Source organism: Pagrus major, chromosome 17, assembly GCF_040436345.1.
Source record: "Pagrus major chromosome 17, Pma_NU_1.0".
Taxonomy (NCBI): Eukaryota; Metazoa; Chordata; class Actinopteri; order Spariformes; family Sparidae; genus Pagrus; species Pagrus major.
In genome coordinates, this window is record NC_133231.1 from 21,219,363 (window position 1) to 21,242,245 (window position 22,883).

Consider the following 22,883-nt stretch of genomic DNA (forward strand, 5'->3'; position numbering starts at 1 on the left):
ATGTGTTCGAGGCACGGCAAGAATGTGTTTGTGTCCGAGTGTTTGTGTTTGTGAGTGGGCAGTGTTTGCTTCCGTTATCAATCCGGGCCAGACGACAGAAGCTCTTTAGTGGAGAGTTAGTTCAGTTTAGCATGAAGATGAGGTTTGCTGGCCCGCGTGTGCCAGCCTTACTTTGCCGGGCGTGTATGTGTGTCAATGACTGTGTGCGCAGGGTATTTGGGTGTGTGTGTGTGTGTGTGTGTGTGTGTGTGTGTGTGTGGTCTTTGATGTCAGCTGGTGGCTGCTACTGTTTGCAGATGTGAGTGTTAGGTAATCACAAAACACAATCACTCTGATCTATTCCTGAACCTCTGCCATTATATATAGCATTCTCCACATCCACCCACAACCTCTCTCCATTCCTCTCTTTCTCACACACACACACACACACACACACACACACACACACACACACACACACACATGTTTTGTCTTTTTTTCCCTCTATTTTCCATCTCTCCTCTGCCTCTGCCACTCCTCATCTCTGTCCTCCATCTCCTACTCCCACACTCACTCTATCTCCGTGTTGTGTTATATATTACTGCTCTCTGTTGTTTGTCTCCGCTCTCTCGACATTTTTCTTGTCATCTCTCTTTTTTCCCCTGTTTCTTCACCCGTTGCCCCCGAGCCCTACACTCCCCATCACTAACGCTCCCCTTCCTCCCCTGCCTTTCTACCCCTCTTCTCCCTCCAACATCCCTTCTTTACCCTTGCTGTCCTCCTCCTCTCCTCCCTTTTTGCCTTCCATCACATGTGTGCACGCTGTCGGAGGGGGAGTATTGATTGCACGCTTGGCTGACAGGCACAGTAATGGACGACTTGGAGTGTGTGTGTGTGTGTGTGTGTGTGTGTGTGTGTGTGTGTGTGTGTGGTGTTGGTGGTGGGGGGGTGTTTAAGGAACAGTCCTGGCAATAACTCACCTGACCGAGCGGACGGCCGCCGGGCAGGCAGGCAGGCGGGCAGAGTGAGAGGTGCTGCAGCATGCGGTGCGACTTGACAGGCTGCATTTGAAAGCAACTGAGTCAAATATAGGGCAACTTTCAAATCACTCCCTATTTATTCCTCAGGGAACTCATTTTTTTGACCAGACGCACCATGTGAAAACACCGGCAATAAAATGGACGAGTAAATTCAGGGACTGCAGTGACTGAGGCTCCCGTGCCGTCATATTACATTGTTTTACATTTATCTCAGACATGCAGGATACAAAAAGTGCCGTTTTCAAAAACACTTTGTGTGCTTTGTTGTTGCCAAATCATGAGCCATGCTCCTCAATAATCACCACTGCAGCATGGACACCAACACACTGCAAGACTTACACTGCAGTTAAAATGCAAATATGGGCGATTCAATTAAAACTTTCTTTGTCATCGCCCATAACACCGTTTTGTGGCTTTTTGTGTCCACTCTTTCATGGATTATTATGGAAACAGAGGGTTGGGTTTCTCTTTTCTTTAGCAGTTTTTGGACATTGTCATAATGATTGCAGGGCTTTATGCAGCAGCTCCTTTGACAGTGGAATAGCTTTTGTTTCATGGTGCTGATCTAATAGAGGGAGGTTGTGAAATTTGGGTTCAGGCTGGATGCTATTACAAATACTGTAAATATATTAAATCTAATTCTGGTCTCATTATGTTATTTCTGTGCACACCAATACAATGCATGAGTCATTACAAACATAGCACACATAGGTCTTTTCATCATTCCTGCTGGCGTAATGTGCAGCACATACAGTACATAAATACATGCTCGTACACATTAAATCACATTGTGTGAAAAGGCGTATTAGATCACTTTCACCCGCAAAGAATATGATATTTTATTTACTTCATTCAATCTCTATTCTCTATTCAGATGTCAAAAATGCAGCTGTTAGGCATGAAAACATTGATAGTGCACTAGACACAGTGATTCAGATAAATGAGCAATTGAATAAACAAACATTTCTCATGCATAATGAAGTTAAACCTGACCTAGATCAAGTAACGTGAATGAGTGAATGATTCTAATTTGAGATGCCAGTTGTAAGTCGTATAAAAAATGAATGTGGATATTCATAATTCTGTAGTAAGTTGTGGAACTTCTAAGGCTAATGTACCATGGGCTAACTGAATGCATTATGCATTTATTCACCAGTGCTTGGTTCTGATTTACTCAACAATGGAGCAAACAAATGCTAATCCTGCATTAAATACGGCGCTGTTGCATAAATATTCTAACAGACATTGCTTTTAGCATATGCTACCATCTATTAGCATAGAGCCGGCGGAGGGATAACCAACAATTTAGCATGAGAAAGCTGAACTGAATGTACTGCAGCAGTGTTTGACCACTGAATCACTTAATTGACCTTGAGAAGGTTACACTGCGGTCATGGAGGGGCACACACACACACACACACACACACACGCTCACACAAACTCGTGCACACAGCCTGAAAGTGACCTGCATCTTTACTGAAAATCAGCACCATAGCAGTTTGTTTTCTTTTTATATTTCGACAGCTCTTCTGCAGTGAGGCAGCTCTCCTGCTCAGCTGAAACGTGCGGAGATGGTTAAAGAGCCAATCTGTCCTGCTGGCCAGGGACATTAAATATTAACTTACAGATAGCATCAAGGTCCAAATGGCAAGAAATTATTCATCATTTGTCAGATGTGATGTTTTTGATCATCCGAGCCATTGTTATGCTTCAGACCTCTGGCCTCCAGTGCTCCGCTGCTGACCGTCATGTTCATGTTAAGATGAAATGCATATTGAAGCTAACAGCTAACTTCTTAAAACCATGACCTGAGCAGCTGAAAACACTGATAGTACACTCATCTGGTACGCTCAGAGAATATTAGGGATTTATGCACAACAAAATACTGTCTTTTACCCTTATTTATACTTAAAGGTCCCATATTGGGATAAATGAGTTTCCCATGTCTTTTTTGATTATTAAGCAGGTCTTGGTGCTATATAAATAGAAAGAAACACACACAGCCCGTATTCAGAAACTGACGCTTTAAACGAGCTGTCAGGACTTTTGTAAGGTTGTGATGTCACAACTATACAGTGGCCCTTAGCCACGCCCCCAGCACGGACATGGTTGCAAAAACACCATCAGCGCTGCAGCAATTGACAGTATGAGAAAAATAATGTGCCTTTTTGAACATTAAACATTTAAATAGTTCTAGTAGACACTCTAACTCAAAGTTCAAACCTGAAATGAACATAATATGGGACTTTTAAGGGCCGTCCATAGGAAGAACTATAACAATTCGAGCATCCACATTTATGAACAACGTTCTGTAAACAACAGCGGCAAGCTGTGTCAGTTTTGGTTTTACAAATGCTTCAAAGACTCTGTTACGTTAGTTGTTGTCTCTTGATCAAATTTTATTCATTTTTGTATGAGTCAGTTATCCTGGCAATTGTCAAAGAGGAGTTGTCAGTAAGGACAAAACCAACTTCAGAGACCCCATCAGTGCCAAAGACCGTTTGGCAGTATGTCTCAGATAAAATGACGTGTTTTAATTTGCAGCCTAATATACATTTTAAGCGTTTAATAAGTTGTGAATGTGGCGCCCTGTAAATTCAGATGGATGGTGATTGGCCTCGGCGTGTCTGTCATTCATCAAATCACTCTGAAAGTGATCCCAAAGTTATTGTCCACTATTTGTGGTATGAACTAGCCATCTGTTTGGCAATAGTTATTGCAAAAGTAATGTTTCTTGGTGTGGATGTTCCTTTAATTGACGATAAAAGGTATTTGCATTTGCTCACCGCACAATAAAGTTTTAATTTCTAAATCAAATGTTTAGAACTGCTGTTCATAGTTAAGAAAACTCTTCATCAAAACAGTATTACTTCATCATTTTGCATTCCTGTATTCCCCTCCTCGCATATTTAGTCAAACATTTTCAGCAATATACAGTACAACATGAAATGTTATGCTTTTTCCTCAGCAGTTGTAAAAAGCATTCATCTTCCGACAACTTGGAAACTAAAATTGTGTTCATTAATCATAATGCTCGAATAGTGTTCAAATCTTCATCTTCTTTTCCTTCCTGCATGATGTCCTTTTCTGTTTTTTAACTGGGCCTGGGAGGTACAGAAAATGCCTCTCGCCCAGGGCATCTGAAAACAATTTGGGAATGCTGTTGTTTGTAATGCATTTAGCACAGATGGATACACAAATAAAAAGCTTTTTATGCAAAACTGATGCACAACAACATTTTGAAAGTGCCCAGTCACTCCATATTTCTGTGTTTTGCTGAATCTCGTTTCCCGTCCCTCTCCCCCCTCCAGTCAGTCCCTATCAGACCTAATAGTGTGATGCCTCATGTTGAGCGGAGATGACCAATTTTAGACTCAGTCATGGGTGACAGAATTATACAACATCTTGAAGAGACATGCTACATATTCAGGCAAACTGTGAAATGATTTTGAGGGGAATAAAATTCTGATAAATGCCGACCATTAGCCCCTGTTCAGACCACAAATCTAAAAAGATAATTATATGACTAATTTGATCTGATTAATATGTATCGCAGCCAGTTGAATAGCTCAGCCAGGCTAACATCAATCAGAGTAGAACAAACTATCCCCGGGCAATTTACACAACATAAATACCAATGAATTACACTTTTATTTCATAATATACAATTATAATCTGAAACAAGCAGCAGTGAGAGGACATATGTACAGCTTTAGGATTAGAATAATAAAATATGGTCTGATGAAAGCGTTTTTTCATGGTCAGTATTCAAATACGGTTATTAATGTATTCATGCTCTGTAGGCTTATATAGTGAAATTGTAAAACTGATGAAAACATTTGATTAAAAGGATAATTTATGGCTTAACACAAATAGAACACTGAAAATTCATTATTGTGCGTTTGTTGCCTCCTCCAGCGATGTGGCATTTTCTTTACATTTGAACAACTCCACAATCTGGTAAAGGACATTATTAAAGATTATTCTCCTGGCATTTCCAGTGTGCTGGATGTTGCAGAGCGCATTATGAAAGACAACATGAGAGAGAGGCAATGACATCGACCAAGGTCATGCGCTTTATTCATACCCATGTTGTTTTCAACATGAGACACAATGAAATATAGTCCCTCTAGGCTTCATTGTGTCATCGTATCGCTTGTGTGACCTTTTTAAAATGGATGCTGCTGTGTTTTTTTTTCTGCTCATAAATTGCTCATAAATAATTTGATCAATTATGTAATCCAATACAGCCACCAGGACTGCCCTGCTCATCGCAGCTTTTGTTCTTTTATCTATACATATGCACATGTAGGGATAAGAAATAGAACTAATTGTGTGTATTATTTCATTTAATTGTAGATACCATATTTAGAGATTTTTCTGCTACAGTAACGTGAAGGCCAAAGTCAGTATTATCTATTAAGACGCAGACTTCAGATTGTTGCTGAGTCAACACGGATTGGCGCTGTCTCGAGTTGCATGGCATTATTCATGGCTTATATTCACCATCTGGCACTAAAGCAAAGTTTCAGCTATTTTAGCAGCAGAATCAAAAGTAAAAATGTATTTTTTATGCATTTATCCCAAGGCACAATCCTTAACACGAGCCGAAAACAATGTCAGGCATAGAAACATGAAGTAAACAAGATAATTACTACATTTATTCTCATTAAATTAAAGTATTTTAACATCCACTGCCTGGCGCAGACTCAACTAATAAGTGTATTACAGTCACAGATTAACAAGTGAATATGTGGAGAAGGCTTTGATTCAGCGGGTTGAACTGGCAAGTACTTATAAATAGCAATTACTAATAAAACACTGCTCTTACGCTGTTGTTAATTTGAAAACATCACATTGTCTGATCATTTTAATGATTAATGTCTGTTCATAGAAAGAAATTTACTGGAAAGATATAATGATGTTTTTATTTTGTCATATTGATTCTCTGAAAGGCTTTCATCACACCTGCAGCCATCATAAAAATACACTTCATCTAACTAAGAAACGATTCAAGTCTTGTTCATTTATTACACATCTGTGCAAATTTCCTTGAGCAAAGAAGGTGATTTTTGGAAGATTTCTTTGTGGAATGTCTTCCTCTGAAAAAAACATGATGTAACATTTTATTTTCGGCAGGATTTTACTGGCACTCCACGTAAAAAACTTGACAATTTAGCACTACAAGAGAGCACGATCTTTCATCTCCTGAATGAGAACAGTGGCTTGCCCTACATATTTTGGTCTTTGCTTAGTTACTTTGCATAGTTGCAAGTGAATCCTTTTCAGATGTTGAACTGAGTCTGAGAAGTGCAGTCAGAGAGAATTTGTCTCTTGCCCGGGGCAGCTGAAAACAAACCAAATTTGAGCATGCTGCTTTCTGCAGTGCAAATTAGTACAGACGAAAACACAAACTAGAAACCCCACATGTAAACTTGAATCAGAAAATCACTTTCGCAGCACTCAGTTTCTCCCTTTATTTTCATGTTTGTTTTCTCCTCTTCTCCCAGTCGCTCTCTATCAGTTCGGCCTGTGTGACGGCTCGTCCTGATCCCGGATGACCAATTTTAGACGCGGTCGTGGGTGACAGAATTATACAACGATATGAGTGGACACGCAACATGTCCTAGTCATACAGTACACACACACCCGAGTCGGACGCAGAGTGCACACTTGTTCCCGGTCACGTAGCAGATACACATTCCTTGTGTTTCTGCCTCTCACTATTAGAGCATAGTCAATCACACACACACAGTAAAACACACACTGCAGCAGTGACGAAGCCCCGCCTCACATGACCAGTGGGCTCTGACTCCCCGATCTCTCATTTACCTGTTCCATCACTGGCTCCCTCTCCGCTCCTCTCTTTTCTCTCCGTCTCCTTCACACTACCTCCCCACTCCCACTCCCTCCTCCTCTCATCCTCGACTCTGTTGCCACGGCAGCAAAACCTGACAATGAGAGAGAGAGAGAGAGAGAGAGAGAGAGAGAGAGAGAGAGAGAGCAAATGCCATCTGAGTCATTTAATCCACAACCTGTGTGTGTGTGTGTGTGTGTGTGTGTGTGTGTGTGTGTGCGCGCGCGTCTGTGTATGAAGATGAATATGTTGGATATGTTTGTGTACATCCCTATGTATCTGTTGCGTGTGTGTCTGATGTGTGTGTGTGTGTGTGTGTGTGTGTGTGTGTGTGCGGCGCGTGGGTGTCTAAGTGGGAGAGCTGTGTGGAGTCGGTTCATCGGTTCATCACAGAGCTACGGCAGTGCGAAGGCAAACACTCTACCTTTGTCTGTCTCACTGCATATAGCAGCGCTGCTTCCGTTTTTCTATTTGATGTTCACTGTAAATATGTGGTTATTTTAAAGCAATATTCACTCACCAGCTTCAAGTGATTCACAAACATCTCTGTGTTGTGAAGCCTTTGCTCCGCTCTGACTGATCGAACAAACTAAACATCCGACTCTGATGTGCTTTCATGATGTACAGTAACACAGTCTCTCTCGCTGTATAGTGTCAGGCATAATTTTAATATTCTGCATCAGTATTTGGCTGAAACACACAGAAGATCTCTGTGTTAATACGAGGTCCTTAAGTCAAGTCAGATTTATTTGTATAGCAGCATCTAACGTTCAAATGTCTCAATGGGCCTTACAGGCTCACACCATTGCCGCTAAGCTCTCTAAGAAGACAAGTAAAATAGTATTCACACACGCAAAAACCCTTTAGCACATAAGCGAAAAAATTTGAAAGAAGCCTCAGGAGAGGCAATTCAAAAAGAAAACCCTCCTCCTCGGATGGCCAGCTGTAAAGTGGGAGCAGCAGCAACTACTAAAAAAGGCAAGTTGGAAAAAATTCAAAAACACAAGGGGTTTATGGTGCAAGAACAGGATTATGATAAGTCAAATAGAGTATGCACCAATGCTATTATACAAAAATCCTAGAACAAAACCCATAACAGCTATTTATGATGGAAATTAAAGGTGCAATATGTAAGAATTGACATCCTGTTGAATTCATACTAAAAACAATTGGTGGCAGCATATCACCAGAAGAACAACTGCTGCTAACTGTAGGTATCATTAGATGTCATCATCATATCATCCATGTGATACCTAACCAGGAATGGGATGGCTAAAGATTTACCACCGAAAAAAAGACTCAAAGACATTGAGTTGATCATGGTGAATTTTCCATTGTGGGATAATACTAATTGAGATAATCGTGCATATCCTCACACAATGGCTTGAAAAAAGTCTAGCTGTCTAGTCTGTCTAGCCTGCTGACGTACAGTCCTGTCTTGGCTTCCTGATTTATTTTGAATTGCCCCAAGCGTCTCACCACGGCTCAGCATGGCTTGCACATTTTATCCCCCACAAAAACAAGTTACATGGAATGTGCATAAATGCTATGGATTTCAAACTAAAAAACAACAGGGAGATGGTTACAACTATTTATTTATCCTTATCGTTATTTGTGCAGGAAGATTTTATGATTTCGCGATTACTTATTTTACTCTCTAAGGTCTAAGTCAATTATTCCTGTTTGGTTCATCTGGTGTTTTTGGGAAATGATGCTTCTTTAAGTTTCTAACCACCAACCAAACTTTTAACTTCTTCTGCCATGTTTCTGTGTGACCTCAAAGTTGGTAAGTCAGGTACCAAAATGTTCACAGTTTCCGAGTTGTTGACTTAAAGGGTCCTTCAATGGAATTTTCCCAGTCAGGAACTCATTTTCTGATAAGATTACATGAATGCATAACTTCTTGTTATAAGTCACAGCACTGCCATATAGAGCTCTCATAAACGTATATATTTTTTAAATTCAAATCAATTACAGCATACCTTAAATTGATTTTTTGTGGAAAGTGCTATGTAGGCAACAATGATACATTTCTAATTTGGACATAGCAAAACCTTTTGCATTTTTATGACTTAACATAAGTTACATTAAGATTTTTTGACTGTTTGTTTTTCACAAAACAAATCCTATCTGTGATGCAATGAAAATATTTTTTTTCTAACAAAATGTAATGTTAGTAGTGATTCCAGTATTTTGTTTTTGATTTTAGAATTGAAGAATATGTTGATGGTATTGCGGATGATATTGAGAATTGCAATTATGTTGGACGGGATAAATGTGACATGAAATATTCATATCGTTCCATGTCTATACCCGACACTGATTTAAGTTGACAGTGCTCTTTTCTGACTCAGGCATTGTTCTCTTTGCAGCGCCGTGTGTAATAATATCACTCATATATTTCCAAGGCTTTGTTCTGAATGCAAATTTTAGCTCTCTAAACAAGCCAGGGGGCGAGTGAGTTCAAGGAGAGCTTCCTAATTGTGATTAAACTGCTGTGCTTACATAAGCCACAGCTGCAACAAGTGGGACCTGCATTGACGGCTAGTCACACTGAGCAGCACATCTTTTTTAAACTGCTCCTTTGAAAAACAGTGCACTGAGTTTCACCCCCCTCAAACCAGACTGGTCTGAACAGCAGGTGGTACATATGCATGCAGGGAGGCTGAAATGCAAACTCACCGCTGGCACATACAAACACACAACACGCAGGCATAGATCGGGAGGGAGAAAACAAAAAGATGCGCTTACGCATCAGCAAGCGCACACAATATTCTTTGAACCTTCCTCGAGAGTTTGGTGTATGCGTGTGCAGCAAGTGGATGATCGTGCGTTTGTGTGTGCATGTTTGTGCGTGACATACTCAGATGTGACAGTGTCACAGGAGCACGGTGGTTCCCCAAGCAGCCGGTGTCACTGACTGAGGGCCTCTTTGTCAAGGAGAACACTGGGAAGAATTTATCCATGTCCAATGAACAGAGAGAGAGGGGGGTCGAGGGGGAGGGAGCTTGGGGGGGTGGGGGTTGGGGGACAAGGGGGACTGTAACAGAGAAAGTGCACTGTCGAGATTGAAGAGACCGGTGAGAGCTAAGATAGGGAGAGAAGCAAGAGAGGTCAGTAAAGAGACAGGGGTATAGAGTGTTCCTGAGGAAGAGAGACAAAATAGATAGAGGCTGAGTGAGAAGAGATACAGAGGTGGGGGAGGACGGAGAGAGAGAGAGAGACAGGGAGAGAGAGACTGAAAATGAGAGATCAAAGTGTCTGCAGCCCTGCTGAGGGAGGACAAGGTGAAAACATATAGGAAGTGGGTGGGAGTAACAGCGAGACAGAAGGCTGGAGACTGGGTTGGACACAATAATACGAACACCTGATGCAATCCACAAAATGATAGTCAGGTAATAAGTGTGAGGCATATAATTACTGTTGCAACTAATGTTTATCATACAAATTAGAAAGAGCGAAGTTAGGCGCACATCACATGTGGGTGCAAGGTTATTGGAAATTAGCACTAATTAGAAGAGTAACGCCTGCACACTTTTTTATTGAAGTAGACAACGTTTCGATTCCAGGCGGATCTGCATTCGACTTGTTTTTTTTTTTTCGACCTGATGAAGATCAGATTGGGTTTGTCTACTTCAGTAAATACATTTTGGTTTGCAGTCATTTTAAATGCATCTCTTTTCATCATTATTCTGCAATTAAAAATACACTTTCCCAACACCCAAGGTGACATCTTCAAACTGCTTGTTTTTTCTGAAACAGCCCAAAACCCAAACAAACTCATTTTATAATGATTTGAAACAGAAATGTCCTCACATTTGAGAAGCTACAACCAGCACATTTTTATTTATTTTATTTTTTTTACATTTTCGCTTCATAAATGATTTAGACTTGTAATGAATGCTCAATTAGTTGATTAATTGGTTGCCTGTCGTCTGATCTCTTTATCACTGCTTATAAAGTTTTTCTCTTTCTCTTTCTGAGCAGCTCAGTAGTCCTGTTCATATTTTATGATGGAATTTATGTCCACTGCCAGTGTTCGGTGCCAATCATATGGCAACAATGCAGGAAGTAGTGTGCCGTTTTATGCAGCAGAGCAGAGTGTAAGTGTCGATATTTCGAGGAGTGTTTAGGTTTGTATAAAGGGCCAAATGCATAGAAAAAGCTTTGTTTTAAAGAAATATTTGTGTACGTGTAGAGAGGGTCTCAGTGTTTGCCTTTTAAAATCTGAAAACACAGTTCTTCCGTAAACTTACACTAATCGTTCATCATCAAGAAGTGGCAGTAGTGTTGGGGTGAGAGCCTTTGATTCTACTTATTTTTGAGGCTGCAGTTTGTGATGTTGCTGGATTAAGCCCTATCCACACAGGACTAGTATTACCTGGAGAGCTCTAATTTATTTCTTCTTCTTTCTGGTTGAGGTCGTCTGTGATTTTAATCACAGTGATCGTTTGTAAAGCAAAAATTCCACCACAAATTACTTGCCATGTTTCACCAAACACAGAGCTCCTGTGATGTTATAGTGCCATGTGAATTGGCTTTGGTGTAATTAAAAAAAAAAAAAAACTTTTTCTGTTGTCAGGCAACTGAGTATGAAATTTGATCACGGCTCATAATATCTGGAACAGAAGTCGACAGCTGAGCTGTGAGATTGGCTTTATTGACATTTAAAATAAATGATAGAGAAGGTTATGAACAATAAAAGGTTCCCATATTCAAGTAAAGCCACACGCTGTTACATGATCTAAATGAGCTGCACATGTATTCATGCTTGTAACACATTAATGTGGCTGCTGAAGAACAGACGCTTCACTAGAAACAAAGGGCCTTGACATCATATTCGGAGGCTAATGTCAGTAAAATACAAACTTCGCTTATCCCCTGTGAATGCGCCACACAAAACACAGTTATGGGGGGTAATTTCTAAATCACATGAGGTCCCTTGATAATATTAGTCCTATGTGAATTGGGCTTTAGATTGCACTTCCTTCAGGTCTTCATTTAATTGTTACCCCCTGCTGGGCTGAGAGGAAGTCCTCCATGAAACACCCATTCAACACAAAGCCTCACAAGGTTGTGTTAATTGCACTACTGTTGTATTTAATTGCATTGCTTACTGTAGCTGTCCATGTTATTGTTTTTTATTCCATATGGCCAAGCTGCTATAACGTTTTACTCAACATTCTCCAGTAAACTCATTCAATCTGTACCGTACATACCAGCCTCCACCATCACAGGAATCACATTTGCTCAACTTACCGTCTGGTATAGACGGGAAGGTGAGGGTAATAATCCACAGAAAAAATGGAAATGGGGAAACAAAAGGGATAAGATGAACAAAGAGACAGTAGAATAGAGAGGACAAAGATAAGAAGAGAAAGGCAGAGATGGTGAGATTAGAGAGGTACATGTAAGAGGAGAGGAGAGGGAGAAAGTGTGAATGTGTGCAAAGTGAAACTGCTGAGTCAATGCGACCGCAAACATGTGCTGCTGCTTTGATATGAGATGCAGACACAAAGTACTAAACACTTAATCCTACAAAAAGCCAAAAGAGGTGAATGAGGGGTCCTTGGTATTTTTCCACTCCCACTGACAATGCTTAGACACACACACACGCACACACACACACACACACACACACACACGCACACACACCAGACCGACCTCCCAGCTCATCCACAGCGTCTGGGGGTTGACAAATGTTCTGAAATGGCCTGCCTGTGCTCATTCAGGGACAGCAGCCCGGCTGTCTGCAACAGGCCCTCTCTAGTCAACAATGACTGTTAATTGTAAGAAGAATGAGAAAAATAACACTTGTGTCCCATAATCGCTGGCGGTACAGTCTTCTTTAAATCCACAGCCACTGAAGCCGTTCCACTTGCAAATTCAATTATGGGAATGATTCATCCTTCCATTATGATAACTGTCAGATTTTCTTGTGTCATACAATAAGGCAGAAGGGGAAAAACAAATGATTCGCCAGCCCTCCCACCAACACCCTACTTCTCTACTCCCCCCCCGCTCCCCCCCGCAAGCTGCTTTTCTCCATCTGAGTCCTTTTTGTCTTTCTCCGCATCCCTCTCTTTCTCCTCTCCTCCCTTTGCTATCGCTCATCCTGCTTCCTCTGCCTTAGTCTCCGTTCATCCTCTCCTCATCTGCCTGGGGGTTTGAGGCGAGATAGCGTTCCCTCGTTTTCTGATTTTCTCCGTATCCCCCACCTCCCTCCCTCCCGCCCTCCTTCCATCCCACTCTGGCCCTCCCTCCCCCGTCCTCCCTCGCGCTCCCTCTAGATAATTAAGATCTCTGATTTTACGGTTTTCTCTTTCATAATAGGCACTGCAGACACTATAAGCAAGCCGCCAAGTCTCTAGAACACACACACGCAAACAAAACAGCAGACACACACAAATATGCGTATGCCTTCATACACACTCACTAAGATGAATGCGTGCAGCAAACAGCTAAATCTCCAATTGGGATGAATGTCCCCTCGCTCACTCTCCATTCTCTCTCTGTCTCTCTATCTTTAATAATTTCTCCTGCACACACACACACACACACACACACACACACACACACACACACAAAGAGAGAGAGAGAGAGAGAGCGAGAGAGAGAGTAAGTCAGGATATTTATGTATTTTTGCTTTTGTATATTTCTCAGTGGTGCCAGCACGCAGGGTGACTTACAGCAGGGTGCAGAATGAAAGCGAGCATGTGGGGGGGTGGGGTGGGGGGCGGCTAGAAGCGTCGTTTTCTGTACAGCTCAGACTAGTCTGGCTCTGCTTGGGCCTCTCACTGCTCCAGCTCCCCGCAGACTGACACCCGACTGCTACAGGGACTCAGCCATGTACTATTACAGCAGCAGAGAGAGCACGTACAGCAGCCAGACACACAGTCCTCGCAGATTAAACAGTGTAGTATAGTAAAAGTATCTCACCGTTTGCTCTCTCCCTCTCCCTGATGGTGTCTGTTTCCCTGACTCCCTCCACCTTTTACTACCACATTACAGCTGCCTGCTTTCTTTCACTCTCCTGCAGTGGTGGAAGGAGCAAAATGCCACAAATGCATGTGTTGCATTGAAAATTTCACTTAAACAGGAACTTTGAAGATTTTCAACCAGCCTTGTAATTTGGTTGTCTATCAAAATGAACAACGTTAGACTTCTCTCCATTTTGCCTGCACCCAGAGCCCCCCACTTTTTGCTGGCAAATATCCTCCCAAACTGACATCTGGCGGCTCCTAGGGCTGTTGTATCAACTAAAGATTGTTGTTCAGTATTTTATAAGCGTACATCCAGGGACACAAAGAATATAGTCCAATAGTCCAATCTCCAATCAAACTGACGCATGTTGGCCCTAAAGTGCCAAAAGTGCTAGTGGAATACTCCCGATAGAAAGATTTATGCAAGGGCCGTCTTTCCAGCGGTGAAGTACTACTTTATACTTACTGTAAAATATCAAAGGTAAATGTACTTATCATGCAAAACAGCCCCTTTCAGAGTTTAATCTCAGAACAAGATATTTGAAACATTAATAATCAGTAAACAACTCAACTCTCGTTCAAGAGCATCTTAAGTAAAACAACCAACATTTAAACGACAAGCAGAATTATTGAAAACCAACACATTTGACAGTAAGGCTTAAAATTCTCAAAGGGTAATGTAGCTTTAAGGCAACTCGTTCCATTCAAATTGTGCATATATTACATTAGTATGTACTGTGGATATCTAAGCGAGATGTGAGCTGTGCTTCAGAGATGAATATCATGAGATGATTTTTCCTTCTTGTCAGTGAAGAAGTCCATCCAGATTTATCATACGGAGAGCAGTGATGAATATGAAATTTGTCATTTACACACTGTGATAAACAGAGTTTAACTGCTGACGTAATAATGGGGTCAGCCCGACAGTACAGAATGTCCCCAGTATATTTAATTGTACTGGATTAGAGTTATTGATGAACATATAAGCAGCATCTTTAACGCTGCAGCCAGGTGATATGAAGCTAATTTTACTTAATGTACTGTTGGAAGCTTAATCTATAACAAGGCATCATATTTTATATGTTGATCGTATATTTTGCAGTACAACACTTGAGTAAATGTACTATACTGCTACTTTCCACCTCTGCTCTTCTGCCTTTCTATGTCTATCCTGCTCTGCGTCTCTCTTTCTGCAGAAACACTTTCCAATCTCTTTTCTCTGTATTCAATTTTGTTCTTTTATTCCCCCATCGTCCCCAGCCCATTCCCTCTGCTTCTTTTTTTTTTCTCTGATTCTCCTTACTTCTATCACGGCTTTCCATCTCCTTCCCCCCCTCCCTCCCTCTCCTTCCCCTGGAGTATAGATGCTGTAATCTTCCCTGTCTAATGCTGTCAATAGCTCTCAATAACAATGAAATAGCACCGGTTCCATCCCATCATTGATGAAGGCATTGCCTCAGTTAGGATCTTATTCGTCATCATGGCAATCTGCTTCTTGGTAAAAGCCAATCAGATGGCTCCTGTGAAATGCACTGCTCCCTTGATAGGTTCCCCATTGTTTTGATTGACCGCACCTGAGGGCTCACCACTTGAGCTCGGCTCGATCAATACGCCATCACACTCATACGAAGTAAGCGCATGCCCATACATGTCCTGGAATAAACACACAGGTCCGGACGCCTCACACACTGGCGAGGAGTAAATTGAGAAAGAGAGCACTGGTGTGAGGAGCAAACAGAGTACAGTGGTTACTAGCAAAATGGAGTTCAATGCAGCTGTGTGACAGCAGTGATCTCACTTCGTTGTGACAATAATCAGCTGTTGGATAACTGTTTCTGTTGTACACCATTATATACGTGGAACATCATAGAACTCTTTGATGCAGTAATTATTTATTGGTACCTTTAATGTAACATGCTGTGTTAAAACAACAAATGATTTATTAAAAACAAAAAAACTCCTACTGTGTGCCTGTTATTCTGTGTTGTGTCACACATACAGATGGCCTGCATAAGCCCTGCCTCTGTTCTGTTTGAGCTGTGGTAACCATAATGAGAGCAAGACAGCCATCTGCACAGTATGGCACATGCTATTAGTATTACAAACATGTTTGTGCACACACTTGCTGCACAAACTCAAGAATGAGAGGCATGTACAGTTTGACAGGAAGAATGTGAGGTCAGTAATTGCATATGGAACAAAGAAGAAGAAAGGGGTAAAAAGGGAATTTTGGCTGATTTATGAGAAGCGCAGAGGGATTCAAAGCACAGGGTTGCAGTTTTTTGATGTGCTTTAAACATCAAAGCTAAACAAGGTGAGCAGGAGATGAAAAAGACAAAATAAAGATCTCAAAGTGAAAAAGATGGAGGTGGGAGGGATGTTCCTTTAACACAAACCCCACATGCACTCGTCAGGGTCAAAGGTCAGCCTTCCTTCACTCCAGCATCCCCTTGTTTACAGCTGCAGGGGTCAATTGAAGGCCATGAACTGACTCTTTCAGCTGTCAGTCAGATCTGTCTAAAACTCAGACCGGTGATCCAGACGCTTGAAACATTCGCAGGTCAACTGCCCCCACCACCACCACCACCATCATCATCACCACCACTCCCTCAACCTCCCTGCCTAGTCCGTCACACGACACTTCTTCTCCTCGCTTCTGTCTTCATCCTTCCTTTCATCTCTCCATCCTTTCGCCTTGTCATGTTGTCAGTCAGAGCAAGGCTTTGTCACTCCTAGAGAGGGCTGCTTAGCATCAGTGGAGCTCTGCTGAGCTCTCTTTGTGTGTGTTTTTGTGTTTGTGTGTCTGTTTAGTGGGGGGATGATTGTTAGGTCATGGAATGACTGAGTGCGTGAGTGGGTATATATTGAATGGTTGTCAAGGCACATGTCCCTCCATCTGTGTTCAGTGAGCTTTTGTAGTATGTGACTGTGTGTTGGTTTATTTACATGTATTTATGCATGTGTACATGCAGCGTAGATGTGTGTGTGTGTGTGTGTGTGTGTGGCAGTATGTGTGCCATTTGTTGTGATTTTTTTCTTGAAACCGCTGGAGATTTCTTCAAGGCTGAGTCTTGTCACATCTAAACGGCAGAGTTTCCACAGGAGACATGAATAGAGATGTGCGTTCTTCTTTTGCAATAGACAGGCTCTATGCATGGGACTAGGCTGCCTCTGTGATATGACAGTGAACGTCTTCATAGCTGAATATAAATGTCTATTGTATGTGCTGTCAAATTAAAGGTGTTCCCACTACATGGAAATGTGACAGAGCAAACTGAAGATAAGCCTCAGGATGACAATTTAAAGAGAGACATCTTGTGCCAGGGGAACGATTACGTGTCCACTAACGTACAGTGTGTCCTCCGCTCCTGCAGGTGGTGGTACAGGCAGCCAGCAGACCATTCTCCATGAGGAGCAGTAGAAGATGCCGGCTCTGCCAGCACTGCTGCTGTCAATACACTTCCTCTCCTTCCTGCTAGTCACCATGCCGCCACGCTCCCTCAGTCAGGCCCCCCTGCTCTCCTCCGTCCGCATGGGTGAGTGGCCAGCCGCCCCTCCTGACAACACCTGGATCACAAAGTTTCTCAGCATACTTTTTTCATGGTTTGTTTTTAGCCTGTTTAGGAGCCTCAGGGTGCCACATTAGTCAGTACAATAAGCGAAAAAGTCACAGCAAAGCACTTAAAAACCAAATTAGAACCAATACTATACCTGATGGTGTCCAAACTGTTCTTTCACAATAAAATATCGCCTAATATAGCATGCAGGTGTTAGAATAAAGGTAGAGTTACCCCTAAAAAGAAAAAGAGCTTTCTGACACCTGCAGCAATGTCTCTGTCCTCTTTTGGAGTTACTCTGTTTTGAATATAGGCGGATCCCCTGGAGTACACGCATAGTATCAAAACATACAAATGGACATTTTCTGAAAGCACTAAAGACTTTTGTCTGGCTTAAACAGCTAATGCACACAGTGAATGCAGATGTTGTTGTTAATTTCCAACTACTTTCTGTCTAACTTTTGCAGGTTAGTCAATTGCATTACATTTTTTAACCATTTACATTTTTACCAATTCCCACCACTTCAGCAAATCAGTCCAACTTTGGAACAATTTTCCTTAATGTCTCTTTTTGAAATATAGTTTAGCCACCATAAATTGTTAATCACAAGCATATATAACTTTATAATCAGGAACCAAGTGACAAATTTCCCGTATTAAAGTTCCATGCCTTATTGCTTGTTAAGTAAGACCTAGTGATATTGTCTGCACACCACTCAAGTTAAATGTCACTATTTATATTTTGAGACAACAATAAATTAGCAAATAAATGAATAACAGGAAATAAGAAAGTTGATATCATATCATTCAAGTGCCTGTGTGTAAAAAATGTGTGCGTGTGTGACAGAGAAAGAGAGAGAGAGAGCCTGATTGTGGATTACTGAATTAGTTAGAATGTAAATGGTTGAGAAGTTGGGCAGAAACTATGTAAAGTAAGCTGCAACAACTCACATAAATTTAGTGGCCTGCTGAGAGGAAGTTAGACAGATACTAGTGGGAATCTAAAATGGTGTGATCAGCAGAAGTTAAGCAGAAATCAGTTCCAAGTTTCCTGGAAATGTATCAAAGAAATTACCAGCTATTTATTAAGTCTTTATTGGGAAATAGCAAAATATTATTATTATATCATGTTGGGGTAATTTTCACTAAATTTTGAGGTAATTATTGTGTTAATTGTGGGCTGTTTCAAAGACATTTCAAATATGTTAATTGGTAACGAGCACATACTTTGAAATTTCCACACCTGTCACATATAGTGTTCCTGAATTTTGCTTTTAGATGTTTTATAAAAAGTGTTTCAAGCCCATGACCAAAATACTCATACATTATGTTATAGTGTTACTTATGGATGGAATTATAGTGAAAACATGTCTCTCCCATTTTGCTGGGGACCCTCTCTTCCACTTTGAGAATTACTAGACTATAAAGGACTTGAGCTTTGAAGCAACTTAATCTCAACTACAAACACCGCAACAAAACTGGGTAAAATTGTGCTGAATGCCAATTAACAGCATTTGTCAGCTATCAAAGGGGTCTGGCAATCAGCGTTTTGATAACTGAGTAACTCCACTGAAGCCAGATTGTATCACCCCAAATTATTTTGTATGACAAAGGGAATCTTTTTGAAACAATTCAAACAATTCAAACAATTCGTATTATTTCTGATACTGTTTGAATTTGATAATGCATACTAATTTGATTAAGCTCAGATACCTTTATTACTTTGGCAGTAAGTGGTTGTGATCTCTCTGTCAGCCCCACTGATCTCCACCCACACACAAGCATGGATCTTCCACCTGTACTCCTCATCTCTTTTGCCTACTCCTCACCTGCTCCCTCCTACTGCCCTCCATCTTCATGCTCTGTCCTCCTCTACACTACATCACCTAACTCTCTTTCCCTTCCTGCCTCTCTAGCGGCAATCCTGGACGACCAGTCTGTGTGTGGGCGTGGGGAGCGGCTGGCACTGGCCCTGGCCAGGGAGAACATCAACAGCGTGATGGAGGGTCCGGCCCGAGCCCGAGTGGAGGTGGACATATACGAGCTGCAAAAAGACTCCCAGTACGACACTACTGACACCAGTGAGTAGAGCTGATGTGCGCCACAGAAGACCAGTAGAGCAGATTCAGACAGCCCATCAGAGTGATTAAGTCCAGCTCTATCCATTAGAGTCCAATAGGGCATAGCTTCTAATTAGCACAGGCAAAAGTGGTCACTAAAAATACCGGTAGATATTATTAGTAATATGGATTATTAATATTAATAGTGACCAGTACAAAGAGGAAAAGAGCAGTAGTCTACATAATACTGCAGGTTTTATTCCACGTAAAGGGAAAGTTCACCCCAAAAATCAAAAATACTTATTTTTCCTCTTACCTGTAGTGCTATTTAGCCATCTAGATTTGGTGTACGTTGACAACTTTTGAACATATCAGGCGTAGAGATGTCTGCCTTCTCTCGAATATAACTAACTATAACTAACTAGATGGCACTCGACAGGGGATGCTCAAAGCGCCGATGAAATAGATTTGTAAAACTCAACATCGCTTTTCAAAAATCATGATGTAGTTACTCAAGATCCACAGAACGTAGGAACGTTCATGAGTCGATGCACACTTCCTTCTGCGTTTTGATGCGGTTGGCCGGTTTAGTTCGGTAGAAAGGAAATAGCTTCAACATGAAACTCCTCACAACAAGGTCTGTGGATAATCTTGAGTATCAAGGTCATGATTTCTTTCTTTCTGTTGTTTTGGCCTTTTCATTGTTTTATTGGATAGGACAGGCGGAGAATAACAGGAAACAGAGGTAGAGGGGAAATGACAGGAAAGGGTAATAGGTTGGAATCGAACCCTGGGCCACTGCGGCGAGCACATAGCCTCTGTGCATGGGCGGCATGCTCTCCAAACTGAGCTCCTGGGGCCCAAACCCGGTCATGATTTTTGTAAGGAAATATGCTGTTTTCAAACGTAATTTTGGTGCTTTGAATGAGCACCACAACCCATGCCATCTAGTTCCATTATATTCAAGAGAAGGCAGACATCTCGACAGCTGATATCTCCAAAACTAAAAAAATAGCACTACAGATAAGAGGAAAAATATGTTGTTTTTTTTATTGGGGGGGTCCCTTTAAGAAGGTTGCTGATATTTTCTTGAGAAAGATAATTAGATTTTCTCAAAAGCTGCCACTTTGTGAGCAAAAACCTGAGATGATGACAAAAATGATAAAAAACACGACCACTTTCATGTGATTAGGAACCAGTAAGGGCTTTGCTGATTAGTTTACATCTCATTGGAGACTAGTAATGGGCCAGTAAGCCTGTCTCATTAAAAACAGTGGACCAGTGCCCTCCAGTAACAGCTGGCACTGTCTGCTCTGCAGGCTATGACACAAACAAATCATCAAATACTAATACAGACCAGCAGTGCAGGCCAACAGAACACAGCACCGCACCACAGAGGCCGCTGCATGAAATTTGTATCGATATACAGAGTTAAAAAACTGAATGTTTGGAGTCTGTAAAGACAGAAGAAGAACTGCTGAATGGAGTCACTGAGGAGACACAGACTCCCTGCTCCTATTCTAATAGGTCACTGACCCTGCCACAAGCTACTGGCAAAATGTGTACGTGTGCTTGAGAAGAGTTGTGTACATATGTGCATGCTTGAGTTGCAGGCGTGTGTCTCTGAGTGTATGTGTGTGTGTCCTTGACCGATGGGCAGGAGACTCTGACAGGCTTGTTTGCTTGCAGCATTTTTTGGTCTCTGGATCAGAGAGCTCATCATCTTACAGCTACTGCTGTCTGAGGCGTGCTCGCACGCATGCACACCCGCACACACAGGCGTTTTCACATGCATGCACACACATCTGCAGACACAGATACACATTCACACATGGGCAAAGTGAGGGCATATACAGTACAACTCTCACACAGGCACACACACACACGCACGCACACTCACAGACAGTGGCAGGGACTGAAGAGGACTAATTGGAATGAATTTAGATACCAACTAAATATACCAGCAGGAAAAGAGTGTTTTGACTATAAGAATAACACAGTTATGCCAGCAGACTTTTTTTCTCCGGTATCTGTTCAAGCATTTTTCAGCTGGTTAGATAGAAAATGTTGTCAATAAGAATGAACTCACCAGACATTCAAAGGCTTACAGGAGGAAATTGACACCACACTAATGCTAAATAGGAAACTGGAGCTAGTTAGCTTAGCTTAGTTAAGTGTAGCCTCATATTTATCATGCAGATATCGGTCTTCTCATCCAATTTCCAACGAGGAAGCAAATAAGCAGATTTTCCAGTGTTCTTCCTTCAAGCATTTACTAGTTTTTTTAATTGTCTTTGGCAGATGGACATGTGAGTCTGTTACGGCTCTTGATCCGTAACACAGAGTACAAGCCGGTCAATTAGTCAAGCATAAGACAGACAATGAACATAACCTGTAATTTAATCATTTATTCATGTACCTACTCAGCGTAGTGGAAATGTGTGCAAAAGAGCAAACTTCATGCATAGAGGAGCAAGAGTGTCGTTTTGATTAAAGACCTTTATTCGTTACATGGCTTGTTCATGAAACAGTTAACAAAAAAAACTAAGACTTTTGACCTTAGATGAGCTTTAGGTTTCAGATGAAAACACAATACCTGAGCATGACCATTTTATACATTTATTCAGAGGTAAAAGTGGGCGATAATGACAGAAATACAAGGTAGCAAACGCAGGTAAAACACGACAGGAAGACAGGACCAGGGAACAGACCAGAAACGCAGGAACACAGAGTTACAGGATGAAAATAGACAAACCAACAGATAGTATGGGGGAAACAGGCTTAAATACACAGGGAGTGATTAACGAATGGAACAAAGGTGAGCAGGAAAAAAGGGCGAGAAAACAAACAAAGACAGGAAGCGGAAAAGTAAAACATGACACATGAGGATAAATATTCAACACAAAACAGGAAATCACAAAACTAAAACTCCGGATCATGACAATGTGGACGTAGTAGAGACATTTGTTGTGACTTAGGGGGTTTTGATCAGTGAAACCGATTCTTGAATAGACCATACTGATTCAGAAAGATAATGTTTAATTGAGCTATTCTTGAGCAAAGTAGTTGTAGTAATAGACAAATGTGTCACAGTTTCTCCCACATTAATATCCTCCTGTTAAAAGGGTAACAATGAAACTGGCATTTGTTAATTGGAGGCGACCACCAGTCTGTTAGTTTTATTCAAATGATTATAGCAAAATGTCTTAAAAATCGTCTAAATGTCTAAAGAAGTGAATAATAGCAGCAAGTTACCCCTGGCCTGCCCCTGCTCTAGTCTTTGGAGTGTTTATCTCAAAATAAAATCGGTGCCTTAATAGAAATCATGATGTATCCTCTGAGTTTTCTCTGCATTTTTAAATTTCCACATAGCAGCCCCTACTGTATGCCAGCTGGAGGCTGCCATC

The 22,883-nt window shown here is 41.4% G+C and overlaps 1 protein-coding gene across 2 annotated transcripts in view; it reads left to right on the forward strand.

Annotated features, from left to right (window-relative positions):
* The first annotated feature begins 17,283 nt into the window (after positions 1 to 17,283).
* grik5 (glutamate receptor, ionotropic, kainate 5) overlaps positions 17,284 to 22,883 on the forward strand; it is a 37,384-nt gene continuing 31,784 nt past the window's right edge. For both annotated transcript variants that reach the window (XM_073485192.1, XM_073485193.1), the window contains exons 1-2: positions 17,284 to 17,395; positions 19,333 to 19,497. In XM_073485192.1, coding sequence (XP_073341293.1) covers positions 17,284 to 17,395; positions 19,333 to 19,497 — 277 coding nt within the window. The remainder of the gene's footprint in view (positions 17,396 to 19,332; positions 19,498 to 22,883) is intronic.